Here is a 25,650-nt window from a genome sequence, read left to right as displayed (position 1 = left end):
AACATTACTATAAAAAATAATACTTCTTTCTCATTTGGACATAAGCTGGAATTTGAACATCTTCTTTGTAGAGGAGGTGTTATTTAAGAAGCTAGACCTGTGGAAGAGGAGGAAAAATGCATTGACAAGCAAGGCATTTGTTGAATTCCTTTGCAACTATTACATTGAATTTCAAATATAATTATTATTGAAGTATATTCCCTAATTATTTAGATGATTGTAAAAATTGATTTTATGTAAACACAGCTCGTTCTAAACCAGCCAGGTCTTTGCAGTGAGCATAAGTTGTTTAAAATTTATTGACCTGTCGTTCACATGTGTTACTTTACTAGCACTTAATGGTCTGTTTAGATAGTCTTGGTGTGTATGAACTCCCAGTGCGCTACTCCAAGCACCACACGTTGACAGGTAGCTGCCATGTAGATAAAATAAGGGGCCCTACTCCAAAGCATACAGGGACACACAATCATTAGTTATTTTCTAATCTAAAGCAGGGATTTCCTCGGCAGCCGGAGGAAAAGAAGCGTTCTGGTTTTACATTATCTTTGCAGCTGAGTTCAGCCCAAAGCCCTGAACCAATATGCAGCAAGGCCAAAAGCAAACAAGCAGCAAATCCAGCCTTGCACCAAATGCAGTTGATTTAAGGAGCCTGAGTTTCGAGGGTTTCTTTTTAAATGCTTTGCGTAGCCAGTGGCTGAGATTAGGAATTTATTTGGTCCTTCAAACTCTCCCAAAAGATTAAAGACTGATAACAGAAAGGTAAATTACTTTTGTAGTAGATAGAGATCAGCTTAAAAAAACATTTGTGGTAAAACTTGCTGTGGTGTTTTTTCATCTTGCTTATAAATGAAACTATCCAAAGAGAAAAACTGAAACAACAAAAAGCATTACTTCTTGAAGTGCTTATTCTCTGCTGGCTCAAATGTGATTTCTCTACTTCTTTTTCTTGAGTTTTAGGGCTCCTGTGTATTTTGTGAGTTGAGATTACTTTTTTTATTGTTTAGGTGTCATGAAAAAAATTATGCCAATTATGTTTTAGAGCAGTAAAGCTCAAGTTACCAAACTTTGCTAATCTGTTTCTACATTTATAAGGCTGGGTATTTCCAGAGACCGCCAGTTTTTCTGCTTACTTCTTGTGCTTCTGGATCAGCAATGTAGTGGTCTTAATTTGATATAGGCAAGGGTAGTATCCCTAAAATCCACTGCTGGAGGATTGTCTGTCCTGCCTAATTCAGTGGTTAGCAATGTGTCTATGACCTTTGCACCTAAAAAGTTATATATCTTAGCTTTAAATGCCTGGCTTGATAATGCTGGCCTAAATTCATACTAATACTACATCATACCATCTGAAAACCCACTCTCAGAATGCTTGTGGCCCTGGGAATTTGGCAGCAAATTTTTCATAGGAATACTCTTTTATGTCAGTGTTTAAATATTTCATAGGGCTCTTAAAAGAATATTATCTTACTAATTTCTTTCATATATGCAGTTATGTAGTTGTTTTTCTGCCTTTATGTCAGGCCAAATTCTGCTATATTTGACCATCAGTAATTCAGAGTAACTATTATGTCCAGTGGATTTATATTTGTGTAACTTGACATGACATCTACAATATGGATAAGAAAAATCAGGATCAGGTTTTATTTGCTGTGGCAATAAAGATGTTTATCCTTCCACTTTTCGAACTACACAGACTTCCCTGTAGGCTGAGCAATCCTCGTATCCCATACTCTTGAAATCAACAACAACAAACCCTCTGTAACTCTTAAAACACTTTACTCCTGTGGAATGCACTTTGCTTTGAAAGCATATAAATTTAAAACATAAATAGCTACAGAAAATGCTTTTAAAAAATGAAGACATTTTTGCTCATGTAATTCTGTTTGTGCTACTTCGTACTAACGTAGGATTGCAAATTTTCTCACTAGCTGTCCATTAAAAAGGACAATTAGTACTTTAAACAAGTAGGGCATCCTCTACCTGATATATTTGAACATGATCAGCAATGAAAATGGAAAAGGCTTGGCAGGGTTATCTATTTGGAAATCAAAATTAAGTTCACAAAAATCGTTAGAAAACATTACTTGAGAAAAGCTTAGTTCCTTTCCTCCATCTTATTCCTCTACAAAATATGACATTTTTGTGCTTAAGTTTCATATTTCTTTCATAGTTTTTGGCCTAGGAGCAGAATGTTTAGTGTAGGAGGATGTTTAAGCTTAGATTATTAACCTCCAGAGCTGTCATATTTTGAATGGTTGTATTTAATGATAAAGCATTTGCCATTAGTTCTGTGCACTAACAGGTGGTCTCGTTTTAATGTGCTGAACATGAGCAAATCCTTTTGAAGATAGGGAAGCTGCAGTGGTATGATGCTCTGACAGGTTTAGGTCTAGACTAGAAATTTTACTGTTAAAGGTCCCCTTTACTGAAAGCTACATTGTTGTGCATTGTTACGCAAGCTTTTTCCTCTCTGAATATCAGGTATGTGCTGAAGTTGACCTTCCAGTGGTTCTTACTTTTGGGCAAGAGCTCTGAAAGGATTTCTTCCCCTTGGCTGTAGCATTCAGCTCTACACCGGTCCATTGTGATCCATTATACCCTACGTTGTCCCTAGGGCATAAAGGGCAAGTGTGAGGACTGACTGGCCTTGACTCCTTACCTCTGTCTGCTGGTGCTGGGGGGTAGGCCTCCATGACATTTGCTAAGCAGCATATCCCTTCCTTTCTGGCATCTTGCCTAGTTGACCAACATCCTCATCCTGGAAGAAATTTTGTCTCCGTCTTGTCATAGAACATGCAGGGGAGGGTAAGGAGTCCCTACTAGGCACATTAAAAAGGTTGCCTTTTTGGCTAAAGTTCTTCTTTTAGCTAGATAGGGGCAAGTTTAATAATGACTATGATGACTAGCTAACGATTAGACACAACTAGGTCAGAACTAATGAGAGAAGATAGGGTAGAACCCTCCCGGAAGGGAATTTCGTTTTGGTGTAATATGCTTGGTCATCTGGGTTGTCTCAACACCAAACTTTACTCATAGGGGAAACCTAGCAATTCTTACTAACCGAGGTAGCACTTTTCCTTCTCCCAGATGAGAAACCAACAAAAGCTTTGCTGTATTCATGATATTACTGCACACTGTTTTTAATAAACCTGGTGACATGTAAGTGATCAATAAGCTCAGCTCCAGTTTTATGTGTCAGTAGGGACATTAAGAGACATCCTGTGGTTGCAGTTAAACTCCAGATAAGCAAGCAGAATTCCCATATGATAAACAGCCCTCTTTGTGTGCTCAAAGAATATTTTCCTAATTTTTGACTCTTTACGAATGTCATCAAAGAAGGCATTGCATCACTGCTAACTAAGCCAAGCCTACTTGGGAGATTAATGCAGGAAAGAAAAACGAAAATATCTCTTTCCCTGCTTTTTACAGATGCCTCTCCATAACTTGACTCAAGAAGAGAATGATGTCACTGAAAGCATTGACTTCTTGCATGTATGCTTAAATATTAGGTGGTACAAAACAACATAGAAATTCTGTTGTTTTAATAAGGGGATGTTACAGAAGTTGTGTGAGGACCTAAGGACAGGCAAGCAGGTGAGACAACTGGAGAATTCCAAACATTTTGGGTAGGTCCTACAAGTAGTTGATCACATTCCTTGGGTGGGTCCAATGAGGAGAACTAAATGTTGCATAAGTGTTGCTAGACAAGTGGAGCCAGTTCTTCCCCAAACTGGGCAGTTCCAGAGACAGCAAAGAGTACTCACGTAGGGACTCCAGCCCTCTGCTAGCAACGCAGCTTGGAAAGATTTTGCCAGTTGCTGCTTTTAGCACTTCTCATGCTCTTGAAATCTCACACCTAGTTACACAGGCTGTTTGTCCACTACAGTGTGATGTACAGTCTTGAGAGTCAGCAAATGCCATAGGAAGCTCTCTGACTTATATGGTTCCTGTTTGCGTTCCTGGTTAGAGTGTGGATACTGCAGGAGTTCAGATAAACAAGCAGAGTCAGGGCATGGACCAAGGAAGTGACCTGTGAGTTGTCCACACTGGCACTTAGCAGACAGGCCTCCTCTCCCCAGCAATGCCAGGTGTGGTTCAGGAGTCAGGACTACCACTATAGGTACCTCCAAGGCGATGCTGTGATGCTTGGAACGCAAGCTGTACCACAGTGCTGGAAATGAGCTCTGACCCATTGTATTTTTGAATGTAGTGACAGTCAAGAGGAACTGCTGTGCCTGTGCATAGACCCTCTGGAGTTCACAGGGGAGAGTTTGTGCTGAAATGTTGTTTGGATCCAGATTAAAAGTGGAATCTGGAACCTCCAAGTGGTTGGAGGTTCAGTAGTGAGGTAGGACGGTGGCTGGTAATCTTAGCTAAGGCCAAGGCTGGTAGACAAGGCAGATGTACTTGGCTGAAATGCAGACAAAACTATCCATGTGTTTTCTTGGGAGTTTGACAGTGTAGAATACTGAACAGGAAGAAAAAAAAGGTGTGTGTGTGGGGTTTATGCCTGCGCTGAACTGGCTATTGCCATTTGGTCACAAATAGCTGAGAGCTAGGTCTGCTATCTTCACATAAGCTTTGAACATGCTACCGTGACCATGACTACAGATGTTGAGGTGGGGGGCAGGCAGGATGGACATGCCACTTTTAGTAATATTCTTTTTTTCTTGTGTATTTAAAGATACTTATGTGTGTTCTTAAATTCAGATCCCACATCTATAAGCTTTTTATTAAAAATTTTCTGTAAAAATTTATCTTCCCACACTGAAGGCCTTTTTTTAATGAAGATATGCTTCTGGTCCCACTGGCGGCACCTTAGTTGCAGCATTCAGAAAGCCTCCCAACAGGAAAAGTCCTGAGCCCTGAAGCTGTAGCTTTACATATATAGTCATTCCCTGCTCCCCCTCCACCATTAGAAGGCCTGTGAGATCTTCCCCTCTATTGTTTTTAGGATTATGTTTGTTAAGGATAGTAAACTGAGGGATAAATCAAAGGGGTTTTGTGATCGTCAAGATTTACAGTCATCCCTATATTACATACTTGAGTAGGGTTAAAATAACAACTCAATTTTAATTTAAAGGGGAAATAGAGGGGAGGATATAAAGAATACTATTTTGTATGTAGTCACCTAGTAAACAAAAGTGTGCAAAATTGCACAGCTTAGACAACAATTAGTAAGGAATACAAAGCTTGTCTTGAACGGTTTATAGTACCTTTCTGTTGCCTCATTTGCAGGTTCTGAATTCACTTCAGTATTTCTGAATAACTCAGTGTAACCAGCCCCAAATGTAAAATAAATCATAATAGTGACATACAAGTTTAAAGGCTTAGTAATAGTAACTTTGGGTATTTCTTCCTTATCCTTTAGTTTCCTAACCTTTCAAGGTGCCAGCCCGGTCATGTTTGTAGGCCATTCGTTAGAGTCCTTAAAGCTGAAGATTTCTCCCTCAATGAAAACTGAGTTGCTCACTTGTCTTGTGGAACTTCAGTAAAGAGGAGGAAAAAAGTCTTTTAAATCTCACTACGACATTGATTGGCAAAATTTCTGGATGAGGGAAAGGCTGTGGATGTAGTCTTCTTGGACTTCAGTAAAGCCTTAGACGCAGTTTCTCACAGCATTCTGCTTCAGAAACTGTCTGCCTCTGGCCTGGACAGGCGCACATTCTCCTGGGTTGAAAACTGGTTGGATGGCCGGGCCCAGAGAGTGGTGGTCAATGGAGTTAACTCCAGCTGGAGGCCAGCTACAAGTGGGGTTCCTCAGGGCTTGGTACTGGGTCCAGCCCTGTTCAGTGTCTTTATCAATGACCTGGATGAAGGCATTGAGTGCACCTTTAGCAAGTTCGTGGATGACACTAAGCTGGGTGGAAGTGTGGACCTGATGGAGGGTAGGGAGGCTCTGCAAAGGGATCTGAACAGGCTGGACCGCTGGGCTGAGACCAATGGGATGAGGTTTAACAAGGTCAAATGCCGGGTCCTGCACTTGGGGCACAACAGCCTTATGCAGTGCTACAGACTAGGAGAAATCTGGCTAGAAAGCTGCCTGGAGGAGAAGGACCTGGGGGTGTTGGTTGACAGCTGACTGAACATGAGCCAGCAGTGTGCCCAGGTGGCTAAGAGGGCCGATGGCATCCTGGCGTGTATCAGAAATGGCGCGACCCTCTGTACTCAGCACTGGTGAGACTGCACCTTGAGTACTGTGTTCAGTTCTGGGCCCCTCACCACAAGAAGGATGTTGAGGCTCTGGAGCGTGTCCAGAGAAGAGCAACGAAGCTGGTGAGGGGGCTGGAGAACAAGTCTTATGATGGAGCAGGCTGAGAGAGCTGGGGTTGTTTAGCCTGGAGAAGAGGAGGCTGAGGGGAGACCTTATTGCTCTCTACAACTACCTGAAAGGAGGTTGTGGAGAGGAGGGAGCTGGCCTTTTCTCCTAAGTGACAGGGGACAGGACAAGGGGGAATGGCCTCAAGCTGCACCAGGGGAGGTTCAGGCTGGACATCAGGAAAAAAAATTTCATGGAAAAGGTCCTTGGGCACTTGAATAGGCTGCCCAGGGAGGTGATTGAGTCACCTTCCCTGGAGGTGTTTAAGGGACGGGTGGATGAGGTGCTGAGGGGCATGGTTTAGGGAGTGTTAGGAATGTTTAGACTTGATGACCCAGTGGGTCCCTTCCCAACCTAGTGATCCTATGAAAATTATTTAGGATTCTTCCCATGCTTTAATACCATTCTTTTAAGAGTGAGGGACAAGATATGGAGTCTTAATAAAAACTGTTTTACTTAAAATCATTACAGCCTTCACCGTGATTTGGTTTTGCAACAGCCACTGCAGGTCCTCCTCTTTGCCATATCGTTGCCCATGGCAGGAGCCACTGTGAAGCTGAAGACCTTTCCATGATGGAGATGGAGTTCTGCTTCACTGCCCAGGGTAGCACACGTTACAAAACTTCTTTTTATAGAGTAAAACAACGCTAATAAGCTGAAGGCATTCAGCCACTAAAAATACCTTCTGTAATGAGGAGAAGAGCATGTAAGCTTGTCGTTTATCTGCACCCACACTGTCACTGTGCTGTAAGTGGTCCATGTACCTAAAAGTAATTACTAGAAATGTGTTTCCTGAAGTATGGTGCAGACTCTGGCTCTGCAAGTGGCTGAATATAAACCCAAGCAGCAGGCGTGCATAAGGTCGTTTTTGATTGAGGTGGGTGTGTCTACATTCAAGGAGAATTTCAAAAAATAATTAAGTGAGCCCTCTTTAGATTCTAAAGCGTGATGTTAACTCAGTATTAATGTTAAAGCAGTGGCTGGTAAGAGGCTTTGTGAGGATTGTTCTGGTCTTGTATAGTGGAACTGGTATATCTTTGGGAAAAAAGGGAAAATCAAAGAACACAGCAATGTGGTTCCATTAAACGACTATGTATGGATGGCAGGCGTGCTATGAATATTCCTAGCATGGGCTTTATCTCTTCCCAATGAGCAATGCACCCAAGCCCCAAGACTTCATAAAGTCTGAGCATGGAGCATTTGGATCCAGGTTTTGACAGGCTAGCAGAAATCTTACATGCAGGTGCAGGACCCAGTTCTGAATTTATATTTCATGCTTTGTTGAGTCTGTATCTAGAGCTTTTGAGAAAGCAAGGCACGCTCTGGGTATCTTAAAATAGTTTTAAATCACAGGCTGGCTCTGCATTTCTGTGAAGGACATCACAAAGTATTTTTGTCCTGGATCCTGTATAATCTTTTACTAAAGCCTCTTGCTTCCAGTGTCTGATATCCTAAAGAGGCCTATTAATTACATAAAAAACTCTGCTTGATCAGTTGACTTTCTGTGGTTCTTGTTGTCACTCTACTGCCTGTTTTCCTACTTGTCATCTTTTTTTCTCCTTTAGTTGGATATGTTTGAAGTTAGTTTTAAAGGAATAAAATTACACCCATTTATTTACATAGCAGCTGTCAAAGCACAATATTCTATTCTCCAGAAGTAACCACACACAAAAAAAAAGTTCATCCCCTAGTTTACTATCTTGAAATTGCCAGGGACTTGGGTTTTCTAAGCCCTCCTCCTTTTTATAAGTAATGATTAAGAGGAAAAAAATTCCACTTGGAGCAGAAAACCTCTAGGTTATTGTAACACTGATACCACTTGCTAAAGCTGGGTAATAGATATGTGGGAGAGATCCTCAGAAGAAAGAGTCGTCTCTGTGTCTTTCAATGGGAGCTCAAAATAGGAAAGCTGTGGCTTAACACCTTATGGTGTTTTCTTGGTATTGCACTGTCTCCCCAGCTCTTGTTCAGGCTGAAAGAAAGGGCTGTTTTGTTTTGTTGTGTAAAAGTAAGAGAGTAAAATAAAATCCTAACTGTGTTTTTCTTTTTAGTATTGGGAGCATAATAAGGTTGCTTAAGAAAAAGAAAGCCAACCAGTAAGCCTGGGACGTCTCATTTCTTTAACAGCTACATAGTCTGTGCAGCTGAGAGTTGCCAGTTGGATCCTAGCAGGGGAGAAACCACTTCAGTTTGTTTGGTTTGTATATGGAATAACATTTTTCTTGCCTTAGAATACTTGTTTGTCATCACTCCCCCTTTGTGTTTATGTTCTGCTTGGAAATAGTCTCTGTGCTGTATATGCATTTGCCAGGATGTGCACATAAACAATGTTCCATTATGGCCCACTCTGCATACTCCTTATTTACACCATATACATTCAGCAGTAAACACATTGGGAAACGACAGAGCGCAAACTCTTCTAGGCCCCTTTTTTCAGTTAGTCCAGACTTTCTGCCATATGCTTGCTGAGGTCCCACTTCTATTCATGTTTTTATTAGGTAGAAAAAAAGTGGCCAGACTTTCAACAAAGCAGCTTTTGTGTTCTCTGTCAAAAAAAATCTTCTCCTATGAAATGTTGATAGAAGTACCCAGAGCCCTTGTGGGGGTGCAGAGTCTGAATAGGCCCATGGTGAAAGCACAGGAGGGGAGAGCAGGGGAGCTGGAGTATATTTGCTTCTTGTGTGCCATGAACAAGTATCGCTTCACTTTCTTTTCCTCCATTTGGAAACCAGGGTTGTACCCCTCATCCTGATGCTCATTACAAAGGCGACATTTTTAAAGTGTAAAAAGCTTTCAGAATTTTAGCTGGAAGAGATGAGAGAAGCAAAATACTGTTTAGTGTAGCATAAAATGGAAGTTTGACTTAGAGTATATGCTGTTTAGTAAAACTACAGAACCATGGTAAAAAAGTTTTACAGTGGCATAAATCATTTTTAGTTACTCTCTGCTTGAAAATGGTCAGATTAGATCTTTTTCTCATTGATTTTATATTTGGTTAATGATTCCAGTCCTGAGATCATAAAAGCTGTGTAAGATGTAAAAGATACGGGAAAATATCTTTAACCTCTACATTTAAACTATGTGTTTCTTTTGACATTGAAATACTGCAATGACCCGGTAATGTTTTCCAATGTTTTAATTTTTGCTGATGTACAAAAATATCACAGAAGAGCTGATTCGTAATTATTACACATGGTATTGCATAAATTTCTTCCTAATTAAAAAGCTTCTAAATTCTGAATAATCAATTTATGAAGGCATATGGTTTTGACAAATTATACATTTAATTTCTCAAGATTTATTAGAAATTTGACCTGCAGCTAGTTAATTATAGTTATAGTACTGATGCATTTATACTGGAGATTGATGTAATGATACCGTTGCAAATTTATTTTGATATCGCCTACCTTAGTAGCAGGATGTGGGAATACACCTATATTTTGTACCATCTTGTTTATTATGCAGGAAGGCATTAGTTTAATGAAGAACACAAATATTTGATAGGTGCCTGTTGGCATTTGTATGAAAAGATACGTTCAACAGATTATAAGTACATTAAACTTAGACCTTCAGGTTTTACTCTTTTAGAGGCTGTTTTCAATGGCATCATTGATAGTTTTAGATTAATAAGTATAGCAAAACATATTTTTTAAAAAACATCCACAATAAGAAATTCAATTTATTCTCGCTTATTAATTTTCAGACCACAAAATATTTTGTAAGTACCTTTGTTTGGGCTAACCTCTCATCCTCTATATTGATACTCTTAGTTTTATGAAGTCAGCAGCTAAGTTATTCAAGAAGAGGTTTCAAGATGAACCAAATTAAATAATAACTATCATTTGAAATAGTATCTTTCTATTCCATCTGGATTTACAAGTGTCCTGTGAAAACCACACAAAGAAAATACAGATGAACTTCTGGAGTATGAAATGTTGAGAAAAGGGAGGCGTGTCTTAAACATATTTGTACTCCTTTTACAAATATACAGAGGTTACCTATTATTTTTAAGCATGTAAGAAAAAAAAAAGAAGGCTCTTGTTAACAACATTGTCTGGGTTATTAAAGGAAATTAATTTCAGGCTAGGAGTGGTATTGAGCAGTGAGTATCTTCCATGAACAGGAAATGTTGCTGGGAGGTATGGGAGGAGCTTGCTGTGTGCAGGTGTGGGGACAGTGGGCGTAGGAAGAGGAACAGAAGACAACTTGGTTCAAGGCTTTTCTTCTCTGAACCTTCAACTGAGAGTGTCCCTGGGTCTTCCAGAGGAAAGAAAAGGTATAGGCTTACCCTGCATGTCTGAGATGGGGCGGTGTTAATGGTGCCTGCCCTTCTGACCTATCATCAGTGCTTGTAGTACTGAGCCCAGCTTTGGGGGGGTGGGGGGTAAAAACAAGGAATAGAAGAAATTAGATAGATGGTTCTCAATGCAACCAGAAGATGATCAGAAATAAATGTGTATCATATCAGTCTGATCTCTTATTTTCTCCAAGGGTAACCTCACAGCTCTTTTTTCCTAATAATATGCAGCTGTGGCTCACAGCAGTGAAGTGTGACCACACGAGGTACGCCCTGAGTGAGGACATGTGCCCTTCCTGGTCCCCAGGGTCTGCCTCACTTGCTTACAAGGGGTGAATCTAACGGGGCTGAATTATAACGTTTTAAAAATAGAGAGCTTTAGGAGTCTTTGTTGTCCTGGATGTTGATTGGTTTAGATTCAAACTTTGTCATTCCTGATATCCACGAGAGCAGGAATATTATTATGCTAATTGTACTTACATACTTGTGTTTAGAACGTATGTACACATAAATGTAATGCAGTTCTAAAAGGAAGATAGGGAAATTGCTGTAACAAAATAATTTGAGATTCTCATGTAATTACTTGAGACTAGTAATTAGAAAAACCTATTAGAAAAAGAAAAAATATAAGATTTGCAGGTGTTATTTTCAGAGTTTACAGTAGTCAGCCTGTACAATTTTGGATGAAAGCAACACATTTTCTGATGGTGAAAAAATCCTCTTAGAGATCTACTAAGTGCTACTTCTACCAGCTGAGGACTTTTTAATGCTTCAATAATTATCTAGACAGAAGTCAGTGGGTGGGCAGAATTTGACTGAAAGAGACCATTGGTACTTGATAAATGCAGTCCAGATAGGATTCCCACAGACTGAGTATGAACCATTTATGAGAAATACATTGTATGTTTTGTGTATGTCACAACACCTGATGTTATAAAATACAATTTAGACTGACCTGAACTCCCTGCATTCTCTGTTCATTGAACCATCAGCATCCCACAGTGAGTCAGGTAGCTCTGCTTTTACCCTAGTAGTGCTTAACTAATTTTTTCCAAACATTTTTTACAAACCTATGAAATTAATTCTGAAGCAGGAGGAGGAAAAGGTTTCTTCAATCATGCCAGATACGTTAACTGGGAAAGGGTTAATCTGCCCCCAGGAGTTGCTATGTAACTGAGTCCTGCTGGGGGAGTCAGGGTTTCCAGCCAATGAGACTCAGCCCAACAATACAATGCATCTATCTTGTGTTTCTTACATGTTGTCAGTTATTGGAGTTTTCCTGAACTGGAATTACACTCCTGATTCTTTCATACTCTCCTGCCGAGTCTTAAATAATTGTATTCTACACCAAGGTCAGAAAATAACGGTGCAATGGTGTGCATTTATCCCTGAAAATGTTACTTTGGACAACTTTGAGTAGTGCGTGGAAAGATCTCTTGCACCAGAGCTAGGAAACTTTTAAAAGATGAGATTTCCTAAGGAACTTCAGAGTTGCACGTGCCTTGGTTCTCTTTCAGTCTTCTAGATAGCCTCCTCCTGCCTTTCTTTACTCACCGGTGCATGCAGCCTTCAGCCATTTGGTTTTGCAGAAACAATGGCTAAACATCTCGACCCTAAGCTGTTCCTTCCTGCTTGAGCTACTTCAAGAAGCCACTATTGATTTTCCCCGCATCCTGATTAGACTCTCTCTTTAACTATTCCTCTTTTTAAGGCCACTCAAGACTTGGGGACTGAAGCATGAATTCTTTAATTTCTCCTTTAGAGGAGCCCGGTGTGTGTTCTGCAAGTCTCACAGCTCAAGCAAAGCCCCTGTGGTTGCGCCAATACATTTGTATGGGAGAGGTGGCACTTCTGAGGGTTTTTTTTTGTTGGCTTTTCTTTTTTCCTGGAGGAGATCCACCTACAGTCCCTTTGAAGGCTACTGATAAGATGAGGGAGAGGCTAAGCTTGACCTGTAAAAACACTACTTGGGAATCTCTGCTTTTGCTGTTTGGTTCTGATAGGAAGCAGGAGAGTGGAGTGGTATTTGTCAACATGTTGTTCAGTTCTCAGTGAGTTTTACACTTCACTTAGAGCTTTGTGCATAATTTTTTCCAGTGGGGTTCTGCCTGATAATTTGTGTTGGCAAAGCTCTTGGCCTTTCTTACACGCTTCTGCAGTCCTGCCTCTGAGTGACATAATGTTTCTGCATTGTTCAGCTGGCAGAGTAGACTTGCGTATCAGTGATGTGCACTCATACTCTTAATAAGTCTGGGGTTTGACTTTTCTTTTAATAAAAATTTTTAGACAAATCTAGGAATCCAGCAAGTGGAATTTTAACTTTTATGTTAACTATTTAAAGTCTTTAAATAACATGTATTCGCTACATTGTCATTTAGTTTAGTCATTTAGGATCCAGTTGTAGATAACATAACATGGTGCTGTACTTTTTTAAGGAGAATTCCAGCACATTTCTCAGAATTAGGAATGTGCACATGGCTCTTGTTACTAAACCTCCTATGGGTTGATGCTAACTTTCCCCATCCATTGATCTCAATAATTCCTTGAAGAAGTTGGGCCACAACCCTGTCTTCTGGTGTATCCTTTGGCATATTTTATGTCAAAGACAGAATGGATGGATGCAGCAAGGGAAAGATCTCAGAGCCATTTTTGTGAAGAAAGGTTTCCTTTCGCACATTCTTCTTTGCATGTCTCCGTGCAAAGACGAGTGAAATCTGTTCTTCTGATAGCCTGCCTGATAAGAATACATGGAAGATTAGTGTCCCGTTAATAAGAAGCCTGTCCTTGAAGACAATTGCCCCAAAATGTGAATGGATTAAAAGGATTTTTTTTTTTTTTTTCGGTGTGATGGCAAGGTCTTTGTAGAATTGTTCAGTCAGAAGGTGACTCAGCATATCAAAATGAAGAGTTTTGGTCTGGTTTATGCAAAACAAATTTAATAGTTTGATAGACCTGTCAAGCCTGATATGCTGCATTACATGCTTAGAAACCACCTTGCCTGTACTCCACTATATGTGGCACAAAAAGTCACATAAGGGTAAAAAATCCATGGTACTGCTCAATGGCTGGAGCAATATGCTGTTGACCACCTCAGTCTCTAACTGCACCCCAACTCTGTAAGTTGAATAAAGCATGTGTGGAAATCATGATTCCCTGATCATGGCCTTAATGCGTACGGACATTCTGTCTCTTCTGTGCCCCAGTATGAGAATCTTGCAGATCAAGGGTATGGGAATTTGCGGATCTATTTAGTCATATGGGACTAGCTTGATGAAGCAGGTTGAGACCATGCAGATTTTTCTTTGGACTTAAACTGCAGAAGTCAAACAGAATTTGAAGAATGCACCAAAGAACAACCTGATAAGTGTATTCTAGTAGAATTTGAAAACTAGGAAATATCTTGCAAGTGTTGTTTTATCATCGTTTGTGCTGCCACTGCTTATTCTGAGTGCAAGTGGAGTCCAGCCCAGCGTGGCTTTTTTCCTGAAAACTTGTCTACATTTGACTGTTACATTGGTATAGCAATCTTTATTTTTTGAAAGACTTGTACCTGCAACAGCCAAGTCATGGGCATTTATTGCAGTATGAAAGGGATATACAGAATCCCTTACCTGCTCAGTAATAGTTACGCTATGATAATCCCTAGGCTTGTAAAACTGACTGTTAGCAAAGTTTACTTTTGGAGCTACATCTATAAAGTTACAATGATAACAGTGTTCCTGAGAAGGACATGTGCCCTTAGTTAATTCACATAGTGTCAATGGCATGTATTCCACAAAAGGAAAGCAATGTCCATTTGCCAAATATGTACTTCCGTTTCTGGGTAATCCTACCTCATTTACAGCAAAAGTTCTTCAAGGCTGTTCCCCAGTCTGCACCAAAACAGAAAGTACATCTGCATAATAAAACAAAAGTGATTGTACAGTGCATTAGGGCAACAGTTGAAGTAGAAGTGTTAGCATGGTGACCATCATTACTAGCGGATTTCAGGAGGTGTCACCACATTGTCATTGCCGTCATTACTTCTGCTAGCCAGGTAGCTATGCCAGAACACTTTCCTTCATTTTGCTTTTTAAGGTGCACACAGATAGGATATTGGAATTTCTTTCAGTGTTTGATGTAGATTTGGGTACTAGCTAAGGAATTAGATTATCATGAATACACGTGTCAAGCTGCCAAGCTGTGGATCTGTTGCCGTTTACGCTAATGGCATAATCCAATCCAATCTGTATCAGGCCTTACGTGACCAGAGCTCCGTACAAGTGTGTTTCAGCTGTTGCTGGCTTCTGGGATCCCTCTGTATGGGTTGTCCCCACAGCAGTGCACAAGCATGTCCTCAGTAGAGCTTGAGTAAGGTTTAGTCTTTGCTGGGATATATGTCTGCACTGAGCTGTAGCTCCAGTTACTGCTCAGTAACTTTAGTCTTCTGTGGAAGAAAGCCACTAGGGCTAACTTTTCACTAAGAGTTTAATCTGCAATTACTGAACCTCTAGAAATACTGCTGTCCCACTTCCTATTCTGATTCTGGTTTCAACTGGGGTTGTAAGTTGTCTGTGTTCAGAACTCCATTTATTCTGCATTTTCTAACATTATTTATTTACACATTGTGAGGCACCTTTCAGGATATCAAAACATCAGGAAATATTATCCTTTTGTTAGGTAACTTTGTTTTTCTTTCCCTCCCTAAAAAAATGCAGAAACAAAACCGTTACTTGAATAGCCTTTTGGAATATCTGTTTTATTTTTAATGGAGCTCTGCGCTCGTTTGCCTTTCACCAACCACAAGCACATTTAGCATACAGGAAACTTTATTGTTAGAAGTATTCTCTGCAGCTTAATATTCAGTATTTCTACTTGCTCTTCTGCTCTTTTCTTACACCTTGCCTCTGCTTAGGTTTTATAGATCTCCCAGCCCTCATTCTCCCTGGATTATATAATGCAACGTGTCAGTGCCATGCATGGCACTTCAGTTACCTCAGCATTTCCATTATAACTCTACGTTTTGAGGGATTTATAGGCTAGCAGTAAAAATCTGTTTCTTGGCTAAACCTTGAAACAGCAGTTTCTGGTCATTTAAAAAGAAAACAAAAGGAAACAAACTTTTTTTTTTAACCTCGCTTCAATTTTTTTCTGGCATCCACTTCGTATTAGTGTTTGCACTGCAGGATCCTCCTAAACAGCAAGTGTAGATTCAGAACGTAGCCAGTTTTTAAAGTAATAATGCTTTTCTCTTTTTATATCCTTCAAAAATGCATGTCATCCCCTCTTTAGGCACATGATGTCATTGTCTCTTTGCCAACCTTTCTGGAGCCTACATCAGTCAGCCTTTGGGGCCTCAGAGAGGTGCGGTTTGGTCTGTGTTTTCGTTTATTTGCAACGTGGAGGAGTTTTACAGTATTTTTAAAAAAATATTTACCCCTCTTTGTCTCACAGCCCAGTAACTTACTTTCTTACTTCTGTGTCACTGAGCTACAAATTTATCACCATTGGCTATATATGAATATCTGGGATATCAGGGCGATTACCAAAAACAAATTTGGAAAGGATATTAAATCTCATGCTTTAATGCTTAAGTGATTTGGTGTTAGAGAGCAGGCTATCAGAGGACCTATGTGTGGGTTATACTTCACCAATTGCTAGATATTCCTGTGTTTTCCTTAGAAAGATCTAGTAGCAGTCAATCTTAGAAATGGATTGCTGAAACAGATACAGTTCCAGTTTTATCATACAGGGCAGTTCTTTTCCCCTAGCTTCAGGCCAGAGGAGTTCACAACACAGCATGGATTCTAAGAAATGTGGTCGTGTGCTCAAGTTTGTGGAGGTGAATTATTTTTATAGCTTTTAAGTTTAGCAATCAGCTTTAAAGGCATCTTTACAAATACATATCCACTGATTAAAGCAGACAAAAAGCCTTTATCGGTAAGTGACTCACAGACTGGTTGCATGCCCAAGTTCGGGGTCTGGAGCTGGCTAACTCTGCTTTTCTCATCTAAAATAAAATACTGCTCTGTAATGAATACTCTTTTGCCTGTTGCCGTTATATTTCAGGCCTGAAGTAATGCTTCCTGTTACATGCAAATTCTTGTTTCAGTCATTGTGAGTTGTGCATAGTAGCATATAGCAGTGAGAAGAAGCCCCTTTTTGACTTAATTTCACTGTACTTCATGTTTTTCCATATCATTTGTGCCATTTCGTACCAGTAATTTTACTGTTTTATTTTCTTCAGGGCAATTCTTGCTCAGAATTGATACCCATTTCCTCAGGACTACCTTGGAGTTTTAAATATTCAGCCATTTTATTGTGATCCGGTAATTTTCTTTCCCCATAATCTTTTGGCATCATTCATGTGCTTGAGACGGGGGAAAACATCCTCCAACACTAAAAAAATACGCATAGCGAAGAGAGGTTCAGGTTTTCCAATTTGAAACTGTATCACCAGTTGAGAGGGCAGGAAAAAAAATAAAGAAAAAAGCGCCAAGCAGACAAGTACTGTTTCACATTAACATCTATTCTCAATGAAGAGGTAAAAATCAAAGCCCCTGTATGTGAGGCAGGGTTAGTGAACTGCCAGTGATTCTCCCAGCAACTGACACAAAGGAATCTGTGAGCATCAAAGCTGAGGCAGCAAGCTTAGTGTCAGCTCTTGCCTAGGGAGTAGAAGAAAACATCACTTTGTCTCTGCTTTCACTGCTTAAACACACACATCATTCACTAGTAACCATTTACTCTGCTGTCAAAACTGTTTCAAGAGAGTGCTACATTTGATTAATAGTAAAATACATGCATAGAAGAAAAGTCTGCTTCCCCTGAGGTACTTCATTTTGGAAAATTTTTGCCTGTACTTCTTAATTTTTCCATCCTATAAATATTCCAGGAGTACTCTGTTGCTTCTAGTAAACTCATTTTTATTACAGAGCCCAGTGCACTCATCCTAATTCTAGTTAATGCGCTCGCGCTCTCTCTCTCTCGTGCGCGCTCTCTCTCTCGGTGAAGAATATTATGGCATCCTCAGCCTCTTCTACTAACGAAAAAGTGACCAGCACAAACACGTGTGCAGTACATGATTCATAGTGCTGCTTTCTGAATTGTCCAGTGGGTAATTGCAGTACAAAAACCAGAGAAACAGATGTAGACCCTAAACCTTGGCTGTAAATTTTTGGTTTATGATTATGAGTTTCAAATGTGCTATGTCACACTGACAAATATACAGTAACACTAAAGGAAATAGATTTCTGACTTGAACTTTGCTTTTTATTTCACTTGTGGCTAAGAATATGTTTATTGTAAAGTTTCTGCCATCGCAGTCTGAGAGAAAACAGATCAAAGCAGTGATTTGAAATCACAATTTCTTTGTACAGATAAAGTATAGAAGATTTAGAGAGTTGTTGCCTACTTGCACCTCTGTGGGAGCTGGGTAGGCATTTAAAATATGTGGCAGTGCTTAAAGTTTCATTACATTTGAATTAGAAGGCTAGTAGTTATTACAGTAATTATGGTTAGTCCTGATCTAAATTAGAAAATACCCACCATTTTATGAATGTAACTTTTCCTGAAACTCTGTTTAAGGAAAACAAGTATCATACTATTTCAGAGTGAAATATGAGATGCATAAGTTACTGGATTGTAGAAATACTTTGCGAGCAAACCACGAGGCTATTTGAAGAATTTGTTAATTACACGTGGTTTTAGTAATAAGTATGAGCATTAGCACAACTATTATTCGTAATAAATCATGATGAGCTACCTGCCTCATTTAGATACAGTGAGAAAAAGCAATCTTTTTCAATTCATACGCCATTAAGCCTGACTTCCTGACATTCACTTCCAGAAGCTGCCAGTCTACATCTTGAGGCGCAGGGTTTATTTTTAAATATGGTATTATAAGACTGTAAATGGCATAAACATAACTATGTTTCTGTTTGTCTGATTTTGTTTATTTTAGCTCACATGGGCAATATGTTTTTCTTGGTAGAAGCTTAAAATGTTCCTAGAGCCTCGGTCCATGCAAAATGCAGTTTTCTCCCTAAATTGAAGACTGACAAAACTTACTGTGTTTTGTATCATCCTTTCCAGTTATTTTTGTGGTGACGTGTTACATATTCCAAACTTCTAGTGCGTTCTGAGTCATCTGGTTAGAAAATTCTGTCCTTTAATTTAGCTTTGCTGCTCAAAACAAAATTGTAACAACATAGCTAGCTGATATTTTAACAACAACAAAAATAAAATAGCCACTTTTCCATTTACCTTCTTAATACAGCAAATGCCGATTGCTGTGCTGACATGGTTTAAACAAGCCTTCCCTGAAGGATGGCTTTTTCCTAAACGTGCGCCATGCACAATTTTTGAATTGCAGAGCATCACAGGCTTCTTCAGCTGGAGAAGTCCAGGCTGCGGGAGGACACCTCAAAGTCCTTAAAAAGACACTGTTAAACTCCAGCGTTTGTAATTCTTCTGCCTGGAGGGAAGACGGAAAGAGAGGCTGCCTGCTGCAGGGACCGCCAGAGCTCTCCCGTCAGACGGGAAAGAGTCTAAGAAAAGCTTTTGTTTTTCTCTCTTCAAATGGATTGGATTCCGGATTGCAGCAGGTCTTTTTGCTGGTTGCTGGTTTCAACGTGGGTGTATCAGTTTCGGGGAACAAGTGTGTGTGCTGTGTATGGGGTTCTGTTTTGTTGGGTTTGGGGTTTTTTTTGAAGTTATTGAACCTCTGTGAAAAGTTTTGTTAATACAATCTGCAGGCATTGTCAGAGAGCTTTCGGTTCATCAAAGGACTTTTTGTGGAGAGGCGACACCACATCCATTAAAGTGGCTGCACAGGTCCCAGAGTGAGTCCTCTCCCCAGCATTTCTTTACGGTTGCCAGTTGTGTGTCATGTCTGCACACAGTGTATCCCACTCTGTCTGAGTCCCATTTTGGGCTTTTCAAGAAAAAAGCAGTAATCAAGGGTTTCATTTTCCAGTTTCTGAACCAGAGGTAGCTTTGAGGTGGGAAGCGAGGCTCCTCTGTGCCTTGGGAAACCTTGCCCTGGGCCAGTGCTCGGTCCACTCAGGGATGAGCTGACTTGGCTCACACTTAAAATGAAAGCGTGCACATGGTTGTTGAGCTCATGTCCTTTCCATTAGGGCAGAGGGAGTGTTTCCAGGCTGTTGTTATTCATTTTTAAAGCATCCATAGGAATAAGGACTAACAGAGGCTGCCGTGGAGTCTGTCCACAAGCCAGACTCTGCAGAAGGTGGCTATGTACCTAAAAAAGCACAGGGTTCCCTGCTGGCTTCATGCAAGTGGTGGGGCAGCACAGTGCTGGCTACAGTGTCCTGGCCACAAAGCTGGGAAGGTTTTGACACCCACTCACGCCACAAGGGAGGGCTGCTGGGAGTACGGTTTCACCAAGACCTCTGTGAGTGTTTTGGTGGGAGCAGCCCCATGCCTTCAAAATGCCTGTGAGTGAGCAGCCAGGGGTGCCTGCCCCGAGGAAGGGCTGGACAGGGTGCCCCCTCCCAGCACCCTCGGGTGGATCCTGTTCCTCATGGACCTGCTTGTGGCCTCTCTCCTCTCCTGAGGAGCTAGTGCTCATTAGTCCTCTGAAAGCTGATACAGCCCCAGCCCCTCTCTGATAATCAGAGACAGGCAGGACCTGGTGGCCCCTGGGCGGAGGAGAAGAGGGGTCGTGTGGCTGCCGCTGCCCAGGCCTGGGTGATGGGGATGGGCCCTCTGGGTAATGGTGCCTCCCAAATCTGACTTGGCGTGGAGGAACGGGAGCACTGGGTGGCGTGGCAGGGCTCTCCTGCAGCTATAACAAACCTCTGTGATTTAGGAGTGAGGGTGGGGGATGGTGGGGAGAGATGGGAACTGACTGCCCCAGCAGGGTTGGGTCTGTGAGGTCCATCTTCTCTACTGGGGTGCAGAGGTGCGGTGAGGTCCATCTTCTCTGCTGGGGTGCAGAGGTGCGGTGAGGTCCATCTTCTCTGCTGGGGTGCAGAGATGTAGTGAGGTTCATCTTCTTTGCTGGGGTGCAGAGGTCCTGTGAGGTCCATATTCTCTATTGGGGCGCAGAGGTGCAATGAGGTCCATCGTCTCTGCTGGGGTGCAGAGGTCCTGTGAAGTCCACTGTCTCTGCATCAAACTGGGGACCCCACTGGCGTGTGCAGGGCTGGGTTAGGGTGACCTGCTCCAAACCCAGCCCTGCCCCCCAGAAGCTGGGCTGAAGCCCGTGTCCAGGGCTCTGGTCCAGCGGCTGATGCCTGTGGCTCACTCACGGCTTCTCTGGAGAGGAAGGGAATGGGGAGGCTGGAGAGGGGGGGGCACAGACGTTTTAGCAAATTAAGCTGGAATTTAAAATCCCTCCATTCTCTGCAACAGCCCAAACCCATCTCTGTCTTAATTCCCACCCACTCCTTCCCCCTCCTCCTCCTCGTGTGGGTGTTTGTGGCTTTTTTTTTTTCTTTTTTTTTTTGGTTAATTTTACTTTATTAGTTTGGGTCTTTTTTTTTGCTCGGCGGCTGCCAGAGGGGCGAATCCGGCAGGGCTGGGGCGGGCAGGCAGGCAAAGGCGAGCCCCAGCCCTGCCTGGTTTTTTAGCAGGGCTGCTGGGAGCTGTGAAGGCGTGTGAGAATCCTGGGAGCTGGTGATGTCAGACCGCTTGGGTCATTTGAAGGTTAGCAGCCTGGGAAGGGTTCACGGAAAGTTCACTCGCATATATTAGGCAATTCAATCTTTCATTCCCGGTGACACAAGTAGTAGGAAGTGAGCTGTTCAGAGGCAGAAGGATCTATTCCCGGCCGAGGGGGATCCCGGCTCCCTCCCGGAGCCCTTCCATCGCGGGGAGGCGAGCGCCCGGCGCGGCGTGGGAGCCGCGGGCAGCGGGCAGCGCCCCGGGAGCGGGGCTGCCCCGGAGGACACTTGGGGGGGAGGTTTGATGGGAGCTAAAACTTGGCATGCGGCTCGCGTCCCCCCATCCTGCTGGATTGGCTGGGCAGCCTGGAAAATGGTAAATGATCATTTGGATCAATTACAGGCTTTTAGCTGTGTTGTCTGTCATAATTCATGATTCTGGTCTGGGAAAAAGACCAACAGCCTACGTGCCAAAAAAGGGGCAGAGTTTGATGGAGTTGGGTGTACTTTTATGTGCCATTTTCCTCCACACCTAGAGGAAAGCACTTTTGCAGGCATTCTGTGCAGGGGGAATCATGTTTGACTGTATGGATGTTCTAGCAGTGAGCCCTGCTCAGATGCTGGATTTCTACACTGCGAGTCCGTCTTCCTGCATGCTCCAGGAGAAGGCTCTCAAAGCATGCTTCAGTGGATTGGCACAAACAGAGTGGCAACACCGGCACAGTGCTCAATGTAGGTCCCAACTCTTTATTTTTCCACTTTAAAGCTGCTATTATTTTTATTATTATTTTTTACTGTTGTTATTTTTATTTGCATGTATTTAAAAAAGAAAGACTTAAGTAATTAAGCGCAGGGGGAATGAGGGGTGGGGGGAGGTTTTGTGTAAAATGTGATTTGCAAGCCTTTTTTTCTCCTTTTGGCAAGAAAGGAATAAGGATAAACACCGGGCTGCTTTCTGGTTATCCCTTGTCATGCTGCATATTGATCCTAACAAGAGTTGTGGAGCCAAGCAGGAACACGTAAAATTACAATATAATACGGCAAATACTTGCAAAACTCCAATTAGTGAAGGATGAATTTACATAACATCTCTACGGTAGTTTTTTTCTTTGCCTCCTTAATCTAATTTTGTACCATGTTTGATAATCTGGATGCGTGTTGTCTCGAAGTGCATTTTAGCAGAGCAGCCAAGCAATTAAAATGCTGCTCTGTACAGTTCTTGCAAAGACGTGGGATTGCAGTGGGTAGATGCCGTTCCAAAAATCAGACAGTAGTTTTAAGTTTCCTAAGAAAAGGCAATATTTCTTTGTACTGACCTTGCTGCCACCTCTCTTCTTCACTTTGTTGCTCTAAGAAGTTGCTGTTTTGCTAGAAAACTACTTACTGTGAACACCCTTTGAGTTTAACCATCAATTATTTCTATACCTTGAGATTCAGGCAGCATTGCACTGGTGACCGAGGAGGGAGAGTTAGTGATAGGACACTTCTGAAAATGTATTATTATGTTATAGGGTCTTGATTTGTTGCTGAAATACATAGGTGGTAAACAATGGCAGTATTTTAACACCGCAGTTTCAAGTTGGAGAAATGAGAAAAAGTGCCAGAAAGCATCACCTTATCCTCTGCATAAAAGCTTGCATTTCAGGATGCTTCACTGCTCTGACGGTGATTTAGATAAATGACTTGGCTATCTATCAAAGTGTTTTTAGCACGCTCTTGGGCACTTCAGTACACCATTAACCATATAGTTCTGTCTGAAGTTTTTGTTTTGCCGTATGTTAAAAAGTTACCTAGGAATTAGATGAGTTCTCCCTTCGATACAGTTTATCTCAAAGGGGTGGAGCAAGGAAATGAAAAATAAATTGAAAAATGTTTGGTGAAATAGCGTGGTTTTTCACTCTGCTCAAAAGTTTTCAGACACCATATGACGTTTGTGTGGGCTGAGTAATGAAAACAGAATTGTAAAAATCAGTGTCTACCAGCCTACGACACTGCAAACGTTTTGATGTCTTTACAATTAAAATTAGACTGTGAAGTTCAGCATGAGATGTTTATTTTCTCCGCGCAGTTTTCAAAACGCTTCCAACAACACAGGAAACAAAGCTTTTACTTCAAAATAATGTTTTTAGCTATGGGAGAGCTTCAGTCAGGGAGGAGGAGAAAAAACCCGAAACAGATGTTTTACAAAAAAATGCGTTTTCCTCCTTCCATGTTTTAAACTTTTGTATAACTTAAGCAGTGATATTGCGGAAACTTGGAATTAAATAAACTTTCCTGGAGTTGGAGGCATATACTGTTCTTAAAAACTTATATTCTCAAAATATTCTTTAAGTAACTTCTGGGTATAAAAAGTCCTGCTCATTCTCTTGTATGTTGTTAATACCTAGAAGCAAGATTCTTAAAAACAAAATATATGGTGTTTGTTCTTAGGCAAGTTAAACACAGGATTACCCTTATCAGAATGGAATGAGTGGTAAATATGTCATTTGCCTAGGGCCTGTGATAAGAGACAAGTGTTGATAACAGCAAAGTTTAGCTAATCAAAGAAGCTCATATTAACAAGAGTAAATAAAGAATACAGGAAAATGCATTCAGGAATCCAGTCTCATAACTTTGTAAGCAATAGGATTAATCTTCACTGCATGGGAATTTAAAATTGGGCTGAAATCTGAATCATAATACGATGGCTGTAATTTGAACTGTGAAAGTTAATGGTACAGAAATGTGGAAAAGCAATTTAGTTAGGGTCCAAATGAAGAATTCTGTTTGATTTGTAGCGCGTTTTGGTTTTAGTTTTGAAGAAAGTGTAAGCACTTTATTTGTGTGGGTGAATTTATGTAAATGAGTTATAAAACACTAAAATTCTCAACATGTAAAATTTTATCTTGCATCTCCTGAAAATAATGACAAAACCAGAATTTTTTGTGGTCCAAAAAGCTTGTAATGGTTTAAATGTTCTCAGTGCTTATAAATACAAAGATAGCAAAATTTAATTCTAGCTTAAGTGTTACTTGACTATTTTTATGAAGACCTCTGTGATTTAATGAAATGTAGTCATAGCCAAGTTTTAAAACTGTTAGACATGTAATAGCAAAGTTTTTGGTCTAGTTTGTTGTTTTATTTTTGGCTCTGCCATAACAGCAGTACACCTGCAGACATTGCTTCAGACCTTAGAAATATTGCTTTGATAGGGACATGGTCGTGGAGTAAAAGGTAAATGGTTGTTGGGGGACTAATAGATGAATAGTGCAGAGTGTGAACAGGCCAGTAACAATCCCAGACAGCATGAGAGTTTCGCCTGAAATGCTAGAAAATTGGCCATTGCAGGGGTTAGGGCAGAATGCTGGAGGTCTGCAACTTCAGCGCAACTTCAGCACATCTTCAGTATACTAAACCCATTACAATTCACTAAACAAGCGCACTCCTGCAGCATCACAAATTTTCTAGTCCATGAGGGTCTGCAAAGTAAAAATAGAGGGTAAGGCGCAACCCAAACATGACCTTATCTTGTGTGGTATTTTTTTCCTCCCTCCTGTGGGAGGAAAAACCTGCTATGGGTTTGCAATGCAAACGTTAGCCACCGTGTGTTGCAAGATATGTTATGAGCACACAAAAAAAATACCTAATTTGGTGCTCATACATGTTTATGTTTTAGATGTGATATTAGTTATATTGTTATAGGTTTAAAAATAAATTGCTTATTTGCAAAGAAAATTACAAACTCAGAAATGAAAGTAGAACTGACTACACTTTTAATCGTAAGTCTTTCTCACTCCTTTTCTCATAAGATAAGAATCAGGTCAGTATAGAAAAATTAGATGAGAATAGTTCTTAAACAGACAAAAGAGTTAAGATTGTAAGAATGAGTAATTTCTACTCAGTACGGTAGAATTTTCCACTCCTTCGAAGTGCAGCAAAGACAAATACTGAGAGAAAATGAGTACTTTTGGTGAAACGTGAGCTAACAAAACACTGCAGAAGTGGGAACAGGACAGGCCCTGAGAGAGAAAAAGCCGCAAAGAATGGCTATTTTCCTTTGGACTTGGAAAGGCCTATTAAAGTCTTCATTAGTCTTCATTAATTAAACAGGCAAAAAAAACAAATGAGGAGGTCCAAAACAAGAGTAAGTTTGTTTGGCAGTATGCAGTGTTTCATCTAATTATATCAAGTAGAAGACTACTGCCTACCACATTTTATTAGGTTTAGAAGAATAAGAAATTTGATGAAGGCAAAAGTCGTGGATATGACAGCAGAACCATAGTAGGATGTCGAGGCTCTTGTGGTGCGTGGTTCTTATTTCGGTTTTGTGGGAAGTGTTCGCCCAGAGAGGATCTGGCAGGTATTAACTTTCAGAAAGTTCGTGAAGATGGGACTCCAGAAGGCTTGTGTTTTCCTCCTGAATTACAGATTATTTTTGCGATGTTTGG

The 25,650-nt window shown here is 40.9% G+C and overlaps 1 protein-coding gene across 4 annotated transcripts in view; it reads left to right on the top strand.

Moving 5' to 3' along the window:
- Window positions 1–25,650, top strand: part of RARB (retinoic acid receptor beta) — a 330,118-nt gene that overhangs the window by 215,298 nt on the left and 89,170 nt on the right. Inside the window, exons 1-2 of one of the 4 annotated variants that reach the window (XM_054059054.1) lie at window positions 21,146–21,266; window positions 21,827–21,955. The exons of 2 other annotated variants lie outside the window; for them this stretch is intronic. In XM_054059054.1, the coding sequence (XP_053915029.1) occupies window positions 21,841–21,955 (115 nt within the window). In that variant the 5' untranslated portion in view covers window positions 21,146–21,266; window positions 21,827–21,840. Of the gene's footprint in view, window positions 1–21,145; window positions 21,267–21,331; window positions 21,956–25,650 lie in introns of those variants that run through there. One more of the 4 variants, XM_009570320.2, reaches the window with a different exon arrangement.

Source organism: Cuculus canorus, chromosome 2 (assembly GCF_017976375.1).
Source record: "Cuculus canorus isolate bCucCan1 chromosome 2, bCucCan1.pri, whole genome shotgun sequence".
Taxonomy (NCBI): Eukaryota; Metazoa; Chordata; class Aves; order Cuculiformes; family Cuculidae; genus Cuculus; species Cuculus canorus.
Note: the sequence above shows the minus strand (reverse complement) of the source record. Positions and strands in the feature narration are given on the sequence as shown.